The sequence below is a fragment of the Cuculus canorus genome, chromosome 20 (genome assembly GCF_017976375.1).
Source record: "Cuculus canorus isolate bCucCan1 chromosome 20, bCucCan1.pri, whole genome shotgun sequence".
Classification (NCBI taxonomy): Eukaryota; Metazoa; Chordata; class Aves; order Cuculiformes; family Cuculidae; genus Cuculus; species Cuculus canorus.
In genome coordinates this window covers 5,109,301-5,127,709 of record NC_071420.1, presented here as the reverse complement: position 1 = coordinate 5,127,709, position 18,409 = coordinate 5,109,301, and the positions used below count along the sequence as shown (strand labels likewise).

At 44.3% G+C, this 18,409-nt stretch overlaps 1 protein-coding gene and 1 long non-coding RNA gene across 3 annotated transcripts; one reads left to right on the top strand and one right to left on the bottom strand.

Annotated features, from left to right (window-relative positions):
• The first annotated feature begins 373 nt into the window (after positions 1–373).
• On the top strand, positions 374–12,766 carry SLC13A2 (solute carrier family 13 member 2). Of its 2 annotated transcripts, XM_009560205.2 has the most exons (12): positions 374–614; positions 3,405–3,533; positions 4,149–4,285; positions 5,359–5,585; positions 6,461–6,641; positions 6,841–6,963; positions 7,891–8,112; positions 8,215–8,312; positions 8,971–9,092; positions 9,920–10,081; positions 11,021–11,158; positions 11,903–12,766. In XM_009560205.2, the coding sequence occupies exons 1-12, from the start codon at positions 513–515 to the stop codon at positions 12,032–12,034; spliced, it is 1,773 nt and encodes a 590-aa protein (XP_009558500.2). In that variant the 5' UTR covers positions 374–512; the 3' UTR covers positions 12,035–12,766. The 2 variants fall into 2 exon arrangements, with proteins under 2 accessions (XP_009558500.2, XP_053941332.1); XM_054085357.1 differs by lacking the exons at positions 374–614; positions 3,405–3,533 and adding an exon at positions 3,746–3,846.
• On the bottom strand, positions 499–9,029 carry LOC128854198 (uncharacterized). Its single transcript, XR_008453170.1, has 4 exons — positions 8,727–9,029; positions 7,614–7,721; positions 5,690–5,777; positions 499–3,721 (listed from the first exon to the last, which is right to left on the bottom strand). It is a non-coding gene; the product is annotated as an uncharacterized LOC128854198 (long non-coding RNA).
• Positions 12,767–18,409: the final 5,643 nt, after the last annotated feature.

Here is an 18,409-nt window from a genome sequence, read left to right as displayed (position 1 = left end):
AAGCATTTCTCAGTGGATACAATGATGTTTATATAACATTTTGTGTAGATGACTCTAATCTCTGTAGTTGAGTATTACCGTTGCAGATGTGGGTTTCAGTACTCTACATATTTTTAGAGCAATTTTAATGTATTATGGAGGGAGCCGTTTCTCTTTTTTTTTTTTTTTATGAGAGGAATAATAGTACTCAAAGAAGGCATTAAAAGACCAAAACATTAATATCCTTTAAACAAAGCATAGGTCATTTCAGGCTACTTTTAACGAACCCGGTTTATCCACAAGGAGTTAATTCCCTCCTGATTTATCAGTTATCAGAAAGATTGTCTTAAGAAAGTTCCCGGTCTGACAGTCTTCTGCTGTTCCCTCCCTCCTTTGTTCTCTTCCTTCTTTCTCCGATTACAGTTCCAAAAACAACACCCAACCTCCTGGGGTCAATGGTTAATACTCCCGAGTGTTTATATAGTCTCCAGCGCAGAGCACGGGTCCCTCAGCTCTAGGCCAGCTCCAGCACCATGGCTGGCTTCTGCCAGATGACCGTGGCCTTCAGGAAATACCTGATCATAATCTTGGTACCCCTTGTGTTTCTTCCTCTGCCCCTGGCTATTCCTACCAAGGTAAGAACTTTTTAAATTGAAGTCGAGAGCCGAATCTCCAGATCTGTCTTTTGAAGCGACCGAACTGAAGAGAAAGTGTAGATCCTTTCTCAGAGGCACTTTCTTCACCTATTGCTCAAAGATTTGTTTTTTTTCTCAACAGCCCTTTGACTGCTGATGGTGAGGGAATAAAGCAATAGGACATAGGTGGATTAACAAATACCTCTGTGATCACATATTCTAGAAGAATGCTTGGTGACATCCAATTTTGTACATTTGGCTTTGCATTTAACTGATTTCGCAAAGGGTTTTCTGCGCTGAAGCTCATACGCATGAGCCTAAGTTACGGTTGAAGCCTCAATTTTAATCTCCCTTCTGATTATCTGAAAGTGTCTATCTGGCTTATTTCTCCCACTCCAAATCTCTTCAAGAAGAGAGATCTGATCTCTGATCTCCTGGTCTTTTATTAAAGCTCCAGCATCATTAAATAGCAAGACCCAATCTCCCTCTCCTGTCACTGCTCTTTGGATACCAAGTCCTAGCTCTCTCCTCCAGTCTCTGCCTGCCCGTCTCCCAGTCCTTGCCAACTCCCAGTTTCTGGTCTCCTTCACCAAGCTTCTTTCTTTGCCCCACTAGCCTTTCCCTGTCTTTTTGTGCAGCTTGTCCCAAAGCTTTCTCTCTCACTGCTCTTTTCCTGAGCGTTATCAGAGACTTTGGAGCTCTGACCAGGTGATTACGAGCAAGAATGATGGAATGGCACTGACTGGAGGTGAAATGTGGGAACTGATCAGGTGTGTCCTCCTCTCGCTCTGCTGAAAACTATTGCTGAAAAGCTTACTAAGAATTAAAACAGAAAAAAAGGACTTTTTTTGCTGGTTAACTTTCCATAGGCAAAAGTGTTACAGGAGTTAAAAGAGATCAGGATCAGAAAAGTCCTAATAGCCAGAAAGAGAGAGAGATTATTTTGTTCTGAGACACTGAGTTCAAACTTGCCGGAGTCATTGTTACCATACAATAAGTTCTCGGCGTTGCCTGTGGAATCACTTGGCCGTCTTGGTTCAGTTCCCCTTTAAAAGGACTTTCTCCGGGATAGTCAGCCACAACACAGACATTTGAAATGTCCTGGCCTCTCCTCTTTAGAACCTGTGAGAAGATTCCTTGTGTGAGAACTGTGCTACGCAGGAAAAGCTGGAACCTCAGCCTGCGGAGCTGTCAGCAGATAACTCACGGGATGGAATTCTGCATTTTTCTCTTCTGTTAAGCTATTAACCTGTCCTACAATGACATAACACCGGGCACTAAACTCATACAAATAAAAGCGAACAATGGTGAAGAATTTGCCTAAAGGCAGAGGAATGTCCTTACAGGACAACTCGCTGGGAAAAGCCCAGTTCCAGCTCTCACTGCTCACGGCAGGCTGGAGGAGGATAGCACCATGCCTGTAGATCCCAAAGCCCTGCTAGGGTCTCTCAAAAGGTGCCCACTGGTGTCTCTAAATAGCAAAAATGAGAGAAAAAGAATGATCAAAATGGAAAAATTGCCCTCAGTGCTTGGTGGGATGGGTAATTAAGGCTCTTAATGCTCTCATTCAAGTGTGAGGCTGAAAAAGGCATCTTTTCATCTCTTCATGAATCTCTCTCAGCTTTATTTCTCCAACCTTGCTGCTCTGGTCATTTACCACCTAGATTGCTGTCGTCTTCTTTCCTCCAGACTACTTGGCTCCCCCGCCATCCTTTCCCCTCGCCGGCTCTGCCACTTCCATGCCACGTTTGGAAGTCCTGAGCACATTTTAAAGCATCACAAGTTTGGTCCTGATGGCCACTATTCCAGCTTCTTGGTTTAATCATCTGCAATTGAGCCATTTCCACCTCTCCAGTGTTTCCTCAGTAACCATCACTACATTTTCACTGCTACTGTCCAGTGTATTTTTTTCCAGTGGGCATCCTGGCTCCAAGACCACACAACCACTTCTTTCTTTCTTTCGATTTGATGGCATTCTTGTGCTGGTTCCAAAATCAGGAAAACACCTTCACCTGCAATGTTATTTTTCCTTGCTTTTTCTATCAGCCCAGACATAGGAAATTCTGTTGCGATGTGTTATTTAGGATCTTTTTATTGTATAGTGGCAGTTATTTGGTTTTGTATACAATTTGGAGTGGTTGTCTGAAGCAGAACTAAATCAATGCTTTCTCAGAATAAGACCCACATGAAGAAGCGGATCAGACTTGCTTCAAAGGAACCAGACAAAGGCAGTGGAAGCTGAAGCTCACCTGTGAGCGCTTTGTCAGTGAGCCTTTCAAAGTCTCCCCTAAGCTAAAATTGCAACGGAAACCAAGTAAAAGTATTTGCAGCAGAAGGAATCCAAGCTGTTGAAATTGGTTGGGGTTCACTTAGGCCAAGTGGAGACACGTGGAGAAACCTTCACCGAATCAACAACTACTTCTGCAACTCGAAGACAGAAATATATAGGAAAGAAGTACCCCATCAGCACAATCTAGAAGTCTGAGCAGGGACTTCCAGCCTCATATCAAGAAGGGTTCAAAGTCATCCATTTGTTTATTTTCCTCGGTTTCTTCGTTTCCCCATTGCAGGCCCCGGTCTTGTCCTCACAGTTCTGACAAGGTTGTTGAATGGTTTGTTATTTGATTAAGATCTGCATAGGTAGGGGGACAGACTGGAGAGAAAGAGAGAAAATAACCTTTTCTCAAATCCCTTTATCAGCCAATGAACATCGTTACGGGCTGTTGCCTTTCGAAAAGCCCAAGCGAGATGTACAGCCTGTTCTGATTGCGCGTACTCTTCTTCTATCAGGAGGCCGAGTGTGGTTACATCATCATAGTGATGGCACTGTTCTGGTGCACGGAAGCCCTGCCGTTGGCTGTCACCGCTCTCTTGCCTGTCCTGCTGTTCCCAGTGATGAATATCATGGATTCAACAACAGTAAGAGATCTTCCTTTGCCCATGGATTTGTTGGTTGGCTTCTCTCACTCTGGGATTATTTCCAGGGTGATTTCTAGAGTGCGGTGCACAGAAGAGAAAATTGCGCTATTGTTTCAGGGAACCAGCCGTCCTCTCCATGGAACAGAACTCGCGCGAGCCTGGAGTGAACTCTGGGTGGAGCTGCTAATCTGAAATCAAAACAAATCCACTGTTTACAAAGGCTTGTAGCGAGAGGACGAGGGGCGATGGGTATAAACTGGAGAGGGAAAGATTCAGACTGGACATAAGGAGGAATTTCTTCACTATGAGAGGGGTGAGGCACTGGAATAAGTTGCCCAGAGCAGCGGTGGCTGCTCCATCCCTGGAGGGGTTCAAGGCCAGGTTGGATGGGGTTTGGAGCCCCTAATCCAGTGGGAGGTGTCCCTGCCCATGGCAAGGGATGGGACTGGATGGGCTTTAAGGTCCCTTCCAACCCAAACTATTCTATGATTCTAAGATCCAATGCAATCCAAAGTTAACTGCATGCTGACTTCTTTGAAACAAGATCCCTCTTCGGAAAATGCCTTCTCTCTTGGCTGTTTGTCACTGTTTTCTCTCCCTTATCCCACATTACAGACCTGCAGGGAGTATCTGAAGGACACCAATATGCTTTTTATCGGGGGGCTGCTGATGGCCATTGCTATTGAGGATTGGCACCTGCACAAACGCGTTGCTCTGCGGGTCTTACTTATCACTGGCGTCAGACCAGCCCTGTGAGTAACAGCCGTGAAAATACTACGGGATAAAGGACTTTACGGTGTTAGTTCTTATCTCAGGTTGCCCTGGGAAGCTGTGGCTGCCCCATCCCTGGAAGTGTTCAAGGCCAGGTTGGATGGGCCTTGGAGCCCCTGATCCAGTGAGAGGTGTCCCTGCCCACGGCAGGGGGGTTGGAACTGGATGGGCTTTGAGGTCCCTTCCAACCCAAACTATTCTATGATTCTGAAGAGGCAACAGTGCTTCTGGGCTTGGCCAGAAGCACAGCTTTTAGACAATCAGGAAAGACTGCAGCTAAAACACAGAAACCACGTACTCTCCGTCACGCTGATTGCAAAGAGAACAGAAAATATGGGGATGATTGCTTTGAAAGCAACAAATATTTACCAGACCAGAAATTTAAGCTAAGCAGAGGCTACATGGCCTTATTTAATTTGTCTCAGATCATAAGAAGAGGGAATATTGCAGGAAATTACAAAGCAATAGAATAAAAATGCATACAAGATAAAGCCCTTTCCATCCAATATATAATCTACATCTCATCAAAAGAATCATTCTGAGACAAATAACAGAGTAGTACTGAAATGAGGATTAAAGTTTTACATGAGTAAGAAGAGAATCTTAAATCATAGAGGTAGGATAAAACAATAAAAAAAAAAAGAGAGAGATCATCTTCTTTATGGCTTAAACTGATCACCACTGGCGATCAAATTCAGCTTGAAATTCCTCTTCAAAATATATTATAATGCATTAATGTGTTATTGAGATGGTGTATCTCCCCCAGAAACGTGAAGAATAAGCAGGGTAGTGAGTAGTGAACTGTTTGTTCCAAGATACCAGCTTCCACTTTCCTAGTCACAAGAACATAAAAACACAATTGGCTGAAACCTCAAAAAGGAACATTTATGCTAAATCTTAGCGTCCTTCACAAAGCGGACTGGGGTGGGAGGAAGTGTTGGGTGGAAGTATGAAACCCAATGTTCATAACCAAAGCTTCGTGACGCAAACTAAAAACAAAAGGGCATCGCAGCACTGAGTTCCAAACTGGTGCTTTCAAACCATTCCATTTCAGGCTCCTGATGGGTTTCATGGTCGTGACCGCCTTCCTTTCGATGTGGATCAGCAACACCGCCACCACTGCCATGATGGTCCCAATTGCACAAGCGGTGTTGGATCAGTTGCACAAGTCCGAAATAGAGTCTAGCACAGCCGGGCAATCCTCTGAAAACATCAATAAAGCCTTTGAACTGCAGGAAGAGCCAACTAAATCAGAGAGCTCCAAAGAAACAGGAGGGAAAGGTGAGTGGATTATGGGTGGTTTTCTTTGCGGGATAATAGAGGGTGACTTGATGCCGTCTTCCCTGTCATTAGAGTTGCCAGTAAATTCTAAAAGAAGAACGTACCTACCGCCTGCTGACTGTATCGGAGCGTTTCTGAGGCTCTTCCCTGAACCAAACGAAAGCACAGTAAAATCTGCTGACTTGGCTGAAGCTAGGAATAGATTGAAAGTATGAAGAGGTGATCGTTAATCATTCAATCAACAAAATGCATGAATTTGGGCTTTCCGTGTATATTTATGCTGGTTCAATAACTTTCTACTGTATCACTTCTCAGATAACAGGGAATTCCCAAAGGAAATTTTCAGACCTATTTTATGGCAGAAGGTTAGGGATTAAAATAATCGTTCTAATCCAAAGATATACAACCATGCAACAATATCTCTCTCCTAGCTGTCTTGTCCTCTTCCCATCTTTGAGACCACTCATGTTTTGGAATGTAAATCTCTGCCTGCAGTCAGGTGCCGCTGCAGAATGAGTTCCCTTCAGCCCAGCTCCTCTGGCTCTGTTGTACCGCCCCAAATTCTTCCCTCTCACCCCTCCACGTGCAGTTCAGACATTGCCCTGATGCACTGAGAAGTGTGAGCACTATGTTTGGACTTCATCGCAAGTTTCAATTTCTCTCCTTCTGAAAAACCGCTCTCTATGAAGAGAACCGGTGACAATGGGCAGAAGATCAAAGAATTAACAATGCCAGCCTTAAAATGAGGGAATGTGGTTCCTTCACCTTTGAGCCCATCGTGTCCTAGACTTGAAATCCTGAATTTACACAGGCACAAGATGTTTTCCCATCCATTCAAGCTTCCATAACTCTTTTGTTCCTGTCTTGGGACCTAGGAAACAATCACATCCTGACAGTCGAGGAAGGCAAAAAGAGAGATGAAAATCTGCTAGAGGAGAAACACAAGAAGCTCTGCAAAGGGATGTCTCTCTCTATCTGTTACTCAGCCAGTATTGGAGGGATTGCAACTCTGACTGGGACAACACCAAACCTGGTCCTGCAAGGACAAGTGGATGAGTAAGTCCGGTTGAATTTGGGATTACGTACCCACTAACCTGCATCATTCTTCTACAGCTGACACAGAGGAGGGAAATATCCATTTGGTAACTCGGTCAGGAAGTTGTTTTCTCTTCCTCAGTGCCTCCTCTTTTCTGAATCATTCATTACAGAAGAGAGGGCAGAATTCTGGACGCTAACAGCCGCCTATGTTTTACAGGCTCTTTCCTAACAACGGCAATATCGTCAACTTTGCCTCTTGGTTCTCCTTTGCCTTCCCCACCATGGTTTTGCTGCTGGTTTTGGCATGGATTTGGCTGCAGATACTGTACTTGGGCTTTAAGTAAGTACCCTCTGCACGCTGCAATGCGGCTGGCAGGGCTCTTACTGAGTGCTCATTACATGTTGTAATGACACGGTGTTGATACTTCTATTATTTCCCATGCTTAAAAGCCAGAGAGCAAGCGACAAAGTGCTGGCACACAACAGAGAGCAGCAGAACACCTCCTATCTGTTAAAACAGTGCGACTTTTTCTGTGAGGAACTGATAAAATCCCAGCTAAATATACTCTGTAGCTGAAAATAGAAGGTGGAACTGCATATAACCTGTTCTGCAGCATTGCTTTCACATCCTGAAAGATTGTTGTGCTTCAAATCAGGAAACCGATCTTTCTTTATAGCTAATAAATACCTTTGAGACAAGAGTTAGAGGATTAGTATTGTGCCAGGTCCAAACTCTAATCACCCATACAACTGGCTCGCCTTCCCTACCTGTTTAATCCGTAGCTTATCACTGCTCTATTATCCCCAACCTCCTTTCCTCTAAACGGAAAGAGTGCTGCAATACCTGAAACAGTTCTTTTGTCTTCAAATGCCTCTTTTAATATCCTCCTGCTCTGTCATTTTAAAAAGTTTGGCAACTGTTTGCTTCCTGATGATCACACAGCCCTCTCGATGACACCAGCAGTGAGTTATTGCCCCATGTGTCCATACCTGGTTGTATTGAGATCATGAGCTTTTAGGGATAGGAAGCTTCTTTCCGATCACCTTGGCAGAACACAGGACAACGTAGTTACTGTTCAACACCTCTGGCTGCTACTGCTGTGATAATAATAGATAATAATACGTATATTATAGCTTATGATAATAATATATAGTGTCTCTATATGCATATATAAACATATCTAAAAGATAGTATGACTGAATGTGAAATTTTTGTTCTTAACTCTGTGGCAAATTTCTCTGATGTTTCTTGTCCATTTTATTCCAGTTTTCGGGAGAATTTTGGTTGTGCCAACAGTGCCTCTGCCAAGGCAAAAGAGCAGCGAGCCTATGAAATTATCAAGGCAGAAACCAAGAAATTAGGCCCAATGAGATTTGCAGAAATAGCGGTTTTGATCGTCTTTATACTACTGGTGGTACTCTGGTTTACGAGAGATCCTGGTTTCATACCAGGTTGGGCAACGGTTCTTTTCAACAGAAACAATACAAGGTATGGCCACTCTTTCTCCTTATGTTGAATAAAAATGAAGCAAGCTGGATTTCATAAAGATGAAAACGCGGCTGGGCTAAACTTCTGACTGATCTCTTGCAGCTATGTTACTGATGCTACGGTTGCCATCTTCGTTTCAGTTTTGTTGTTCATCATCCCTTCCGATATTTCTAACGACAGCAGAGAGAAGCAACCAACAGGTACGTGTACTGGAGGCATCAAAACTCAGCTGTCAGAAGGGGCATGCAGGAAGTTTTATATTCTAGATTAACAAAGGAAATGCCAAACATTCCACAAGATATCAAACTGCTCTTCTTGCATAGCTACAGCTGAGTGCTTGGACGTGGCACTTCAAGACATGGTTTGGTAGGTTCAGTGGGGCTGGGCTGATGGTTGGACTGGATGAGCTTAGAGATCTTTTCCAACCTCAATGGTTTTATGAAAAGTTCTCTGTTTCTTGTAATTTAACTAGACAGAGAACATCCCGGTGCTGTGCTGGACACCACTGTGCACGTATGGAAAGGCCACCAAAGCTGGAATTTTCAGAAACAAATACATGACTTAACAGAAACACACACCGTTCTGCAGATCTATTGCTTTTAACTCATTCTTACCTTTATTCCACTGTCTCTTGGAGCAGCTACGGATCATTCATGAGTATTTTTTCAAGTCAAGTTTTGAAGTCTTTGTCGATGAGGCTCTCATCCTTTGCTTTATGAGATGATTCCACAGTTTGCTTGATCTTGCTGACAAAAGTGATTCCTTGATGCTCAGACTGAACTCACCTCCCACCAAAATGTCCTGCCCTCCTTTCTTTGCAGGATAAAACATGGCTTACAAAATCTTTTTGGGTTTTAGGCAGCACATCAAAGATCCGAGCACCTCCAGCGCTCTTGAGCTGGAAAGTGGTTCACCAGAAAATGCCGTGGAACATTGTGTTTCTGCTGGGAGGTGGCTTTGCCTTAGCCAAAGGCAGCGAGGTAACATTCCTCTGCTTACTGGGATTTGTGTCTTCCTTTGGTGTTCTCTATCCTGCTTTTCATGCCTGCTCTCCCAGGACACCAGAGGGCATGCTGGTAGCACCAAAGGTGCAGTTCCTCAGCCAGTGGCAGTAGGATAGACTTCACCATCCTTAGGAGGAGCCCTGTAATTAGAACAAACCTTTATGGTTGCCTCTACATATGGGATGGTACCACCGGTCAATGCAGCGTGATTAACTGTCTTCTAGAAAAAGTGGATCATCAAGAAACTACCCCAATACATTAAAACTTCTGCTAAATACAACTTAATTGGCATGGCAAGCACGAGGGGAGAACGTGCTCAGGATGGGTCTCCAAACTGTTTCAAACTACTCATGGAAGTATGATTGAAATTAAGCTGTTAGAAGACAAATGCAGAGCTAGCCTAGAGAATCATCAGGAGCTGGAAAATACATCTGGCTGTCACATTGAAGGATGCACTGATGTCCTCTTGCAGGAATCTGCCAGGAGTCCAGGGCTACAAATTGTTTTCCAGCAATGGCTTAGTTAATGGAACAGACAATGTATTTATTAAATATCTAGACAATAAACAAATTGGAAAAGGCTTCAAGTGCCTGGAAATACGAGAGGTAACGATTTTAAGCTGAAAGAGAGGAGATTTAGATGCGATATTAGGAAGAAATTGTTTCTCTAACAAAAGCAGTTTGTATGAGAACTCCTTTGAGAAGAGAAGGTAGATATGGTATAAGAGAGGTAATTGGGCTGTGATGTGGGTATCTGGTTCTTCCCAGTCAACTATCCTGACCGACCTCTTTCCCCTGTTACAGGAATCCGGTCTGTCTTCATGGTTAGGCAGCAAACTGACTCCTTTGCAGCAAATCCCTCACCCAGCCATTGCTTTCCTCCTGTGCCTCCTTATTGCCACTTTCACCGAGTGCACCAGCAACGTGGCCACCACCACCCTTTTCCTCCCTATTCTGGCTTCAATGGTGAGTTCCACCGTTTCTAAATACTCTTTTACGAACAGCTTCCAACTCTGCTCCGAGCACACACCTGCTCAGTTATAAAACCTACCTGGGGGACACGGCCGAGCACTGCTTCGTGTATCCAAACAGGAATACAAGACTTAAAACACGCAGAGGTGTCTGTGCCTGCGTGTGCATTCACACACGCTGTGCTTAGTTCAACCTTTCTAAAATCGTTGCTGGTCAACAGTAAAGGGATTTAATTCATTGCCATATTAGACTTTGCCTCCTGGCCTAAACAACCCCATGAGGTCACTGCCAGCTGTACTTGTTTTTTCCCTATTTGTTCTGTACAAAGGCAGCAGCATTTGCTTTCCTGCAACATTCCATGACTCTATTTCACTCTGACCACTGGCCTTCCAGAAGGCTCTGAAGGTGATAGTGTTAGTCAAGCTCTATGACCTAATTCTGACTTTTGCATTTGCACAGGAGATGCGTTTTGCCGGGGAAAGTAGTTCTGCGGTGGGGGGTGGGGCTGATTCCACGTAGAAATTGGGATAAGCACCACCAGCATCTTTTTGCACAGATGCAAACCCCTAAAACTGATCCACTCACCTCCAGAATTGGAGCTACCTGATAATTTCGTTTTGTTCTTAACCAGTTCGAAGCCTCTTTGCCCTTTTTCCCCCCTGGTTTTAATGTTGAATACAACCATTGTAATTCATTTATACTGCAGCAGCGCTCAGATTCCACAGTTGGGAACACAAAGCACTGACCACAAAAATCAATTCTCGCATTTTCTGCATAAAGACATTGGCCAGAAGGTTCTAAAGCAAAACGTAGATGTGAGCGGCTGAAGTGTTTGCGAAAGAACGAGGTGGACAAATACAATCAGGCTTCTGCCAAACAATTTCTCCGCATTTTTTATATCAAATCCATCATCTTTGTTCCCTTTTTGGCCAGGCTGAAGCAATCTGCCTCAATCCACTCTACGTCATGCTGCCCTGTACCCTTTCTGCATCGCTGGCGTTCATGCTCCCAGTGGCCACTCCTCCTAATGCCATTGTCTTCTCCTATGGACAACTCAAGGTTATGGATATGGTGAGCAATTCTTTTCATTATTTTCATCGCTACTTTTGATCTTTCCTCTTCCTGATGTTGTTCCTTGAAAGAGAGTTAGAAAACTCATTGTACTCGGCTGAAGTGAAATGGAAAGAAGAATTACATGTGTGAATTAATGAAGGGTCACGGTGACTCTAACATATACCCAGGGCCTTATAAAGATACCATCAAGCTCTTGAAGAACACTCAAGCTCTCTTGATGATGTTCCAATAAGAGCTCGCTGTCAGTGAGCAATGGCAGGGTCTGACAGTTCCAGAAGCCCAAAGGAAGATCATAGGGATGTCAGACTCCTACCAGCTGGAAAGTCCTCCTGCAGGGCCTCACGGAAAGCCTAGCACATCTCACTAGGCTGCCTTGATGTCCTTTCTCAGTACATTAAGGAAAGAGCAACAAGGATGCCACATCCCTCAATAACTTTTCTAGTTCATAATTGATCCAAGAAGAAATCCGAACTAACATTAGAGACAGATGCCAGGTCAGAAGAGAAAGCCTTACACGAGTGGATTAAAAGGATTTCAGGACTTCTAGGTAAAGAATTTCATCTCATGGAAACTCATTTTCCCCTAATACACGTATTTGCGAAGCAAACTAGCTTAAATATAATTTGATGGAGTTGTGAACAAAAACCAAGGAGAAAATCTAACCGCGCAATCAAACCTAATCAGCAGGGAAGGAAAAACATACTCAGTTCAACTAATAACCCTTCTCTTCTATCATTCTAGGCCAAAGCTGGGTTTGTACTCAACATCCTAGGAGTCCTGACGATAAATCTAGCCATCAACACCTGGGCTTCGTCTTTGTTCGAACTGCAAACTTTCCCATCGTGGGCAAATAGGACAGGTACATGCCCTTAACACGGAGGGCAAAGGAACCAAACACTGTTGCTGTTAGAACTGCAATGAGAGCCGGACTACCATCGACCCCAGCTTTGCTGAGGCAGTAGTTAAGAGATAGGCTGTTCTGTGAAAAAGGACAAACCACCTCCAAGCAAAATCATTCAGTTGATAACAGCAATAAAATTGCCTAACAGTGCTGTTTGCCAGGCAATTTTGTTACCCCAGCAGTAAGACGAGGTAACCTTTAGCTTTTCGACTGTTCCAGGTGTCTTTAGCTTTTCTGTCTCTGCAGGGGGAGGTTTTCCCCAAGCATCGCTTTTTCAAGCTCCTCCTGCATAAAGTCTGAAATCCACAGCAAGAAAGAAGACGGAGGTGTGTATATAAAAGGGAGGAGACTCTACGTACCTAAATTCATGTATATATCTGTGTATTGTCACAACTGGCACAAATATTCACCTCTATGAGAATACAGGCCCTGTATATGTTCAAAACCGTATGATTGTTATACACTTGGTGGGCATTCACGAGGCCTGTGCTGTACAATTCCAGACAAATCCCATCCTGTCAGCCCATTCTCTTCCTTTGAAACATATTTATTTGCAGTCCACTCGGTATGAGTGTAAAAGATGATTTTTTTTTTCACTTGCCCCTTTGTTATTTATGTACAATTACAGCCTGCAAGGTCACGATAAAATATCAATATTCTCTTGAGAAGGAGAGAATCCCTGCATCCTAAAATATATGATTGAATTAAAGACTGTTTTTTAATGAACCTCCTGTGTTACTGATATTTTTCCTATTATTTATCCCTACTTCTACTTCCATCTTCTGTGTATCGACTACTTCTCTGCGTACTGCCTTAAGATATCTTGAAAGAATCAGATAGCATCATTGATTTTCTCTTATCATTAGAGTAATAATTACTTTACAATTAAGAGCGCAGTTTTCTTGGACTCTTGAAACAAAGATCTTCCTTTTCAAAAGGCCCTCATACTGTTCAATATTTAATCCCTGTTCTGCTGGAATCGCCTGACAGTAGCACACAGGCTCCTGATGACCAAACCGATGAAGATACTGGAACAGCCACGGACACTTTGCCAAATCAAGTATTTAGCACCATAAAGGAGGGTGGATTCGGAGCAGTCATACAATACGTGCCCCTGAACTTTGCGCTCAGTGCTTTGTTCTGTCGTCGCCTGCCGAAGTCTCGCACAAAGTCTATCGTGTTTCTGAAAGCGCGCTTGAACCACATGGGTTCAATGAGTGAATGGGAGTGAAGTTCACTCTAAAATAGCATCATCTTAGAATCATAGAATAGCTTGGGTTGGAAGGGACCTTGAAGATCAAACAGTTCCACCTCCTGCCATGGACAGGGACACCTCCCACCGGATCAGGCTGTTCAAGGCCTCATCCAACCTGGCCTGGAACCCCTCCAGGGATGGGGCAGCCACAGCTTCCCTGGGCAACCTGGGCCAGGGCCTCATCACCCTCAGAGTAAAGATATTCTTCATTATGTCCAGTCTAAATCTGCCTTTCTCCAGTTTATACGCATTCCCCATTGTCCTATCACTACAAGCCTTTGTGAACAGCCCCCTCCAGCTTTCCTGTAGCCCCTTCAGGTATTGGAGGTCACTATAAGGTCTCCCTGGACCCTTCTTTTCTCCACGCTGAACAACCCCCACTCTCTCAGTCTGTCCTCATATAGAAAGTGCTCCAGCCCTCGGATCATCTTTGTAGCCCTCCTCTGCACCCATTCCAACATCTCCATGTCCTCCTTATGTTGAGGATTCCAGAACTATCTATCTTTCTGTGTCTTAATCACGAGGAGAAAAAGCGCAGCGTATATTTGATTTGTAAAATGTTAGAATTCCCTGACCTGCAGTGGTTTCTCTCCAGTTCCAACTGTCAGGACAGTTCTGGTATCTGCTGATCAACGAGTCCCTTTGCTCTGAAAGCTTCGCTGGCCTGGCAAGCACGGTTGCTCTGGAAAATCACTGTCTCAAAAAGAACACTCTGGTAGTAACCCTTCAGTGGCTCTGAAAGACAGCGTTTTGATCTGATGTGCGATAGGGATCCAACAGAATGTCCATAGCCCAAGAAGGAAGGACATTTATTCTGTGTTGCTAATGAGCTCCTGGGTAATTGATTTCAATCACATAATGACCTGCTCAGGTCACTGCTAAACCACTCGGCTTCTTTCTCTTTGCATTTATCTCTACCAAATAAACCCCAAATCTGCCAAAATATTTTCATTACCCTGCTCCGTCTGTGTCTGAGCACTTACCAAAATCACAAACGCAAGCAGAGGATTCAAACCCCTCCCTCTTTCGCTCTTTGTCTGCAGCACCAGGGCAGTGCGCGTAGCTTTTGTTTGTTTTTTTGTTTGCTTTGAAATACTTGCACATAGTTTACATGTCCTGCTAAATTACCGCTTAGCTAAGCAGGAAATGTTGAATTCTTATAACATTTCCCATCAGCCCCTCCTTCCAGCCCTTTCAGACTGAGTTGGGATTCTTTGAAGTCTCTCCTATTAGTCGACATTATTCAGAGGCTGTGGTGTGCATAAGTACCTGCCAGAGTGCAGGTGCAATCTTTATGGCAATCTCAAGAAGAAAGGAAGGAGACATCAAGTAGCAGGAGAGTGTCATGGGGCTAATGCAATAGGGTTGGGTGTTCCATCTTCATTAGCATGTGTGAGGAGAGAAAGGTTAAAGCCTTACCCAAAAACAGCTGCGGCAAAAGGTATTCGAGGGGTGCACAGATGCCCAGCTTCCAGAGGAATCACCAAATGGGTTGGGTTGGAAAGGACATTAAAGCCCATCCAGTCCCAACTCAGACACCTCCCACTGGATCAGAGGCTCCAAGCCCCATCCAACCTGGCCTGGAACCCCTCCAGGGATGGGGCAGCCACCACTTGTCTGGAAAACCCAGGCCAGGGCCTCCCCACCCTCATAACAAGACATTTCTTCCTGAGATCTCATCTCAATCTCCCCTCTTGCAGCTTTAAACCATTCCCCCTCATCCTATCCCTGCAACTCCCTGATCCACAGCCCCTCCCCAGCTTTCCTGGAGCCCCTTTCAGCACTGGAAGCTGCTCTAAAGTCTTCCCAGAGCCTTCTCCTCTCCAGGCTGAGAAGAGAAGGTTGAAAAACGACAACAGGTGATAAGCTATGATCCATAGACAGAGACGAAAAGTTCACAATATTATCAGAATATAAAAAGAACAGAAAATTTCATCAATAGTTTACACCTTGCAGTGATGGTAGCAGCAAGCACGTACGGGGCAGTTTCTTGCCTTGGGTGTGTCTGAGCGCTGGACTTGTTGAGGTACGGCTAAATATAGTGCGCTTGTGCAAAAGGCAGTAACACTATTAAAAATGTTCATAATTTTCTAAGCAAAGCAGGTAGAAAGTGTTTCTAAGCCCCATTATTACAGAGATCACCTTTGAAGGGTGGTTCCCCATTATGTTTCCAGATATTGCCCTCAAGGAGTGGCTTGATTTCCCATTGTGCGATCAAATTTCACAACCTTCTGTGAAACTGCCAGCTCAGCACCTGCTGTAGTTAGGTGTGATTCCCAATGCTGCTCTTCACTCCAACGCCGACACAGAGTTTGTTCTACATACGAGGGTCTTAAGTGATAAAATTGGTGATGAGAAGGGGACGGACATCTACCTTCTTGCCTTCCTTGTCCAGAACGCAAATGCTCTTCAAAACCACAGAAGAGAGGTTTCCTACAGCATCTGCCAGTGAGTAAGTGGGTGACTCGCAGTCACCTCCTCCATTTTCCCCGGAGTTATGGTGCTGTCTTGCCTTGCCTTGCCCCGACACACACGCACAAGTTCTACAGGCACATACATGTGCACCCAAGAGAATATGAAGGACTTCTCCTGGCTAACATATGCATTTCGACAACACACAATCACACTAGGAAAACAGAGGCATTTTAAGCAGGCTAACGCAACCATGAAGGTAGCTTCCATTTGGCAAAGTCTCTTCCTAGAGTCATGGAATCATTAAGGTTGGAAAAGGCCTCTTCATGGAATCATTAAGGTTGGAAAAGGCCTCTAAGCTCATCCAGCCCAAACATCAGCCCAACCCCACCGTGCCTGTTAAAATGTGTTTCCAAGTGCCATGTCTGCATGCTTTTTGAACCCCTCCAGGGATGGAGGCTCCACCACTGCCCTGGGCAGCCTCTTCCAATGCTTTAGTGTTCTTTCAGTAAAGAAATTTTTCCTGATATCCAATCTAAACCCACCCTGGTGCAACTTGAGGCTGTTTCCTCTCATCCGATCACTTCTTACTTGGGAGACCAACACCAACCTCGCTCCAACCTCCTTTCAGGAACCTGTCGAGACCAATGAGGTCTCCCCTCAGCCTCCTCTTCTCCAGGCTAAACAGCTCCATCATAAACATCTTGATAGAAGTTTGTGAAGTGGCATGTGAGTGATGCAAAGGCCACTTCATCGAGCACTGAAATCACAAACAGTCCTAACATATGACAGGTTTAAAGCAAAAAACAGGACAAAGCCAGCGGGTCTTTTTAATCCTCCATTTGGTTTGGAGAAACCAAAAATTTGCTCCCAGTCACTTAAAAACTATTAAAATTAGCTTCAAGGAAGATTTGTTGTGTAGCTAAATCCTTGAAATATATCTAGACCTTGCGATACAATTCCAAAGATTTTATTTAAACAAATAAAATTCCAGAAAACAAATAACTGCTTTGAAGGAAACTTTTTCATATCACGAATATAAAATATTTTCCAGAAGTATGAAAAATATTTTCAGAAAACAAAATACAATCCAACAGGAAAAAGAAGCTGCTGTGTTTTACACAGTAGTCATCAGCACATATGTAAATCAGGACCTTTCTCCAGAAGCTGTAAGAGCAGTTCCACTCTTGTCCCTGGAGGTAATTCCTCCCTCAGATATCTATGGCATTTGGCAGTGCTGTATGAGCCTTAGTCCAAACCTCCAGTTCTCTCTATTTGGCGCATCAGTCATGGAAGCACTGAATGGTTTGAGTTGGAAGGGACCTCAAAGCCCATCCAGTCCCACCCCCTGCCGTGGGCAGGGACACCTCCCACTGGATCAGGGGCTCCAAGCCCCATCCAACCTGGCCTTGAACCCCTCCAGGGATGGAGCAGCCATCACTGCTCTGGGCAACCTGGGCCAGGGCCTCCCCACCCTCACAGAAGAATATTTCCGCCTAAAATCTCATCTCAATCTCCCCTCTTGCAGCTCAAAACTGTTTCCCCTCGTGCTATCCCTGCCCTCCCTGATCCAGACCTCCTCCCCAGCTTTCCTGGAGCCCCTTTCAGCACTGGAAGCTGCTTTAAGGTCTCCTGGGAGCCTTCTCTTCTCCAGGCTGAACAACCCCAACCCTCTCAGCCCCACCTTGTACAGGAGGTGCTCCAGCCCCAGGTCATCTCCACGGTCCTCATCCTACGAACACAACTCTTTGCTCTCAATCACCACCCTGGTTTGAAAGTTTACAAAGGCAGAAACAGAGTTTAGAATTTCTGCCCCGATGAACAAATGAAGTACAAAAAAACCAGAAATACAAGGACTTAGGAAATATATAACTTTAAATCATCAAGGAATTTCACAACCCTCAATTTTTTTCTAACGCGGAACCAATAAAACTATTTACAACTTGATTCACTGAACTTTATGATTTGAGTTAGTAATGACCAAGGTGCCAAAGTCTGGAAATGAAGTGGTTTAAACGTACTAATCACCTGGTGTCCAAAATAACAACTGTTTAATAGGACTTAATCACTACTGTCAGCGCTGTGCATTTTCTCCTATTAAAGAAACATTTAATATTATTTATCCTTTAATCATACTAACAGACTGAAAACGTCAAGTTGCTATTCAGGTCGTACAGATTCCCTTACAACGTGCCACCTGGTGGCTGCAGGCACTGCACCAGGGCATGCCCAAGGCTCCCAAATCCAGGGCAAGCACCTCCGGTGGTATTCATCTTCCTTGGAAAACACCCTTAAAAAGCTAAGAAGAAAGTAATGGAACGAGAGGAACGCTTTTCAAAGGCAGCACAGCTGCAAAATTAGAACTGTATTAATCACTCCTGTTCAATAAGAATTGATTGAAAGCGTCAAAAAGGAAAAAGAAACCAAACCATGAACTTGAAAATGGAGAAGGGACAGAACAGTGAGTTCAAGAGTTGAACCCATATCTATCTAGTGTTCAAGGCCAGGTTGGATGGGACCTTGAGCAGCCTCATCCAGTGGGGGATGTCCCTGCCCATGGCAGGGGGAGTGGAATTAGATATCTTTAAGTTCTCTTCCAACCCATACTATACTATAGTTCTATTATTATGCATGATTTAGATCAGACCAAATGTGACTGCTTCAAGGCTCAGACTTGTCT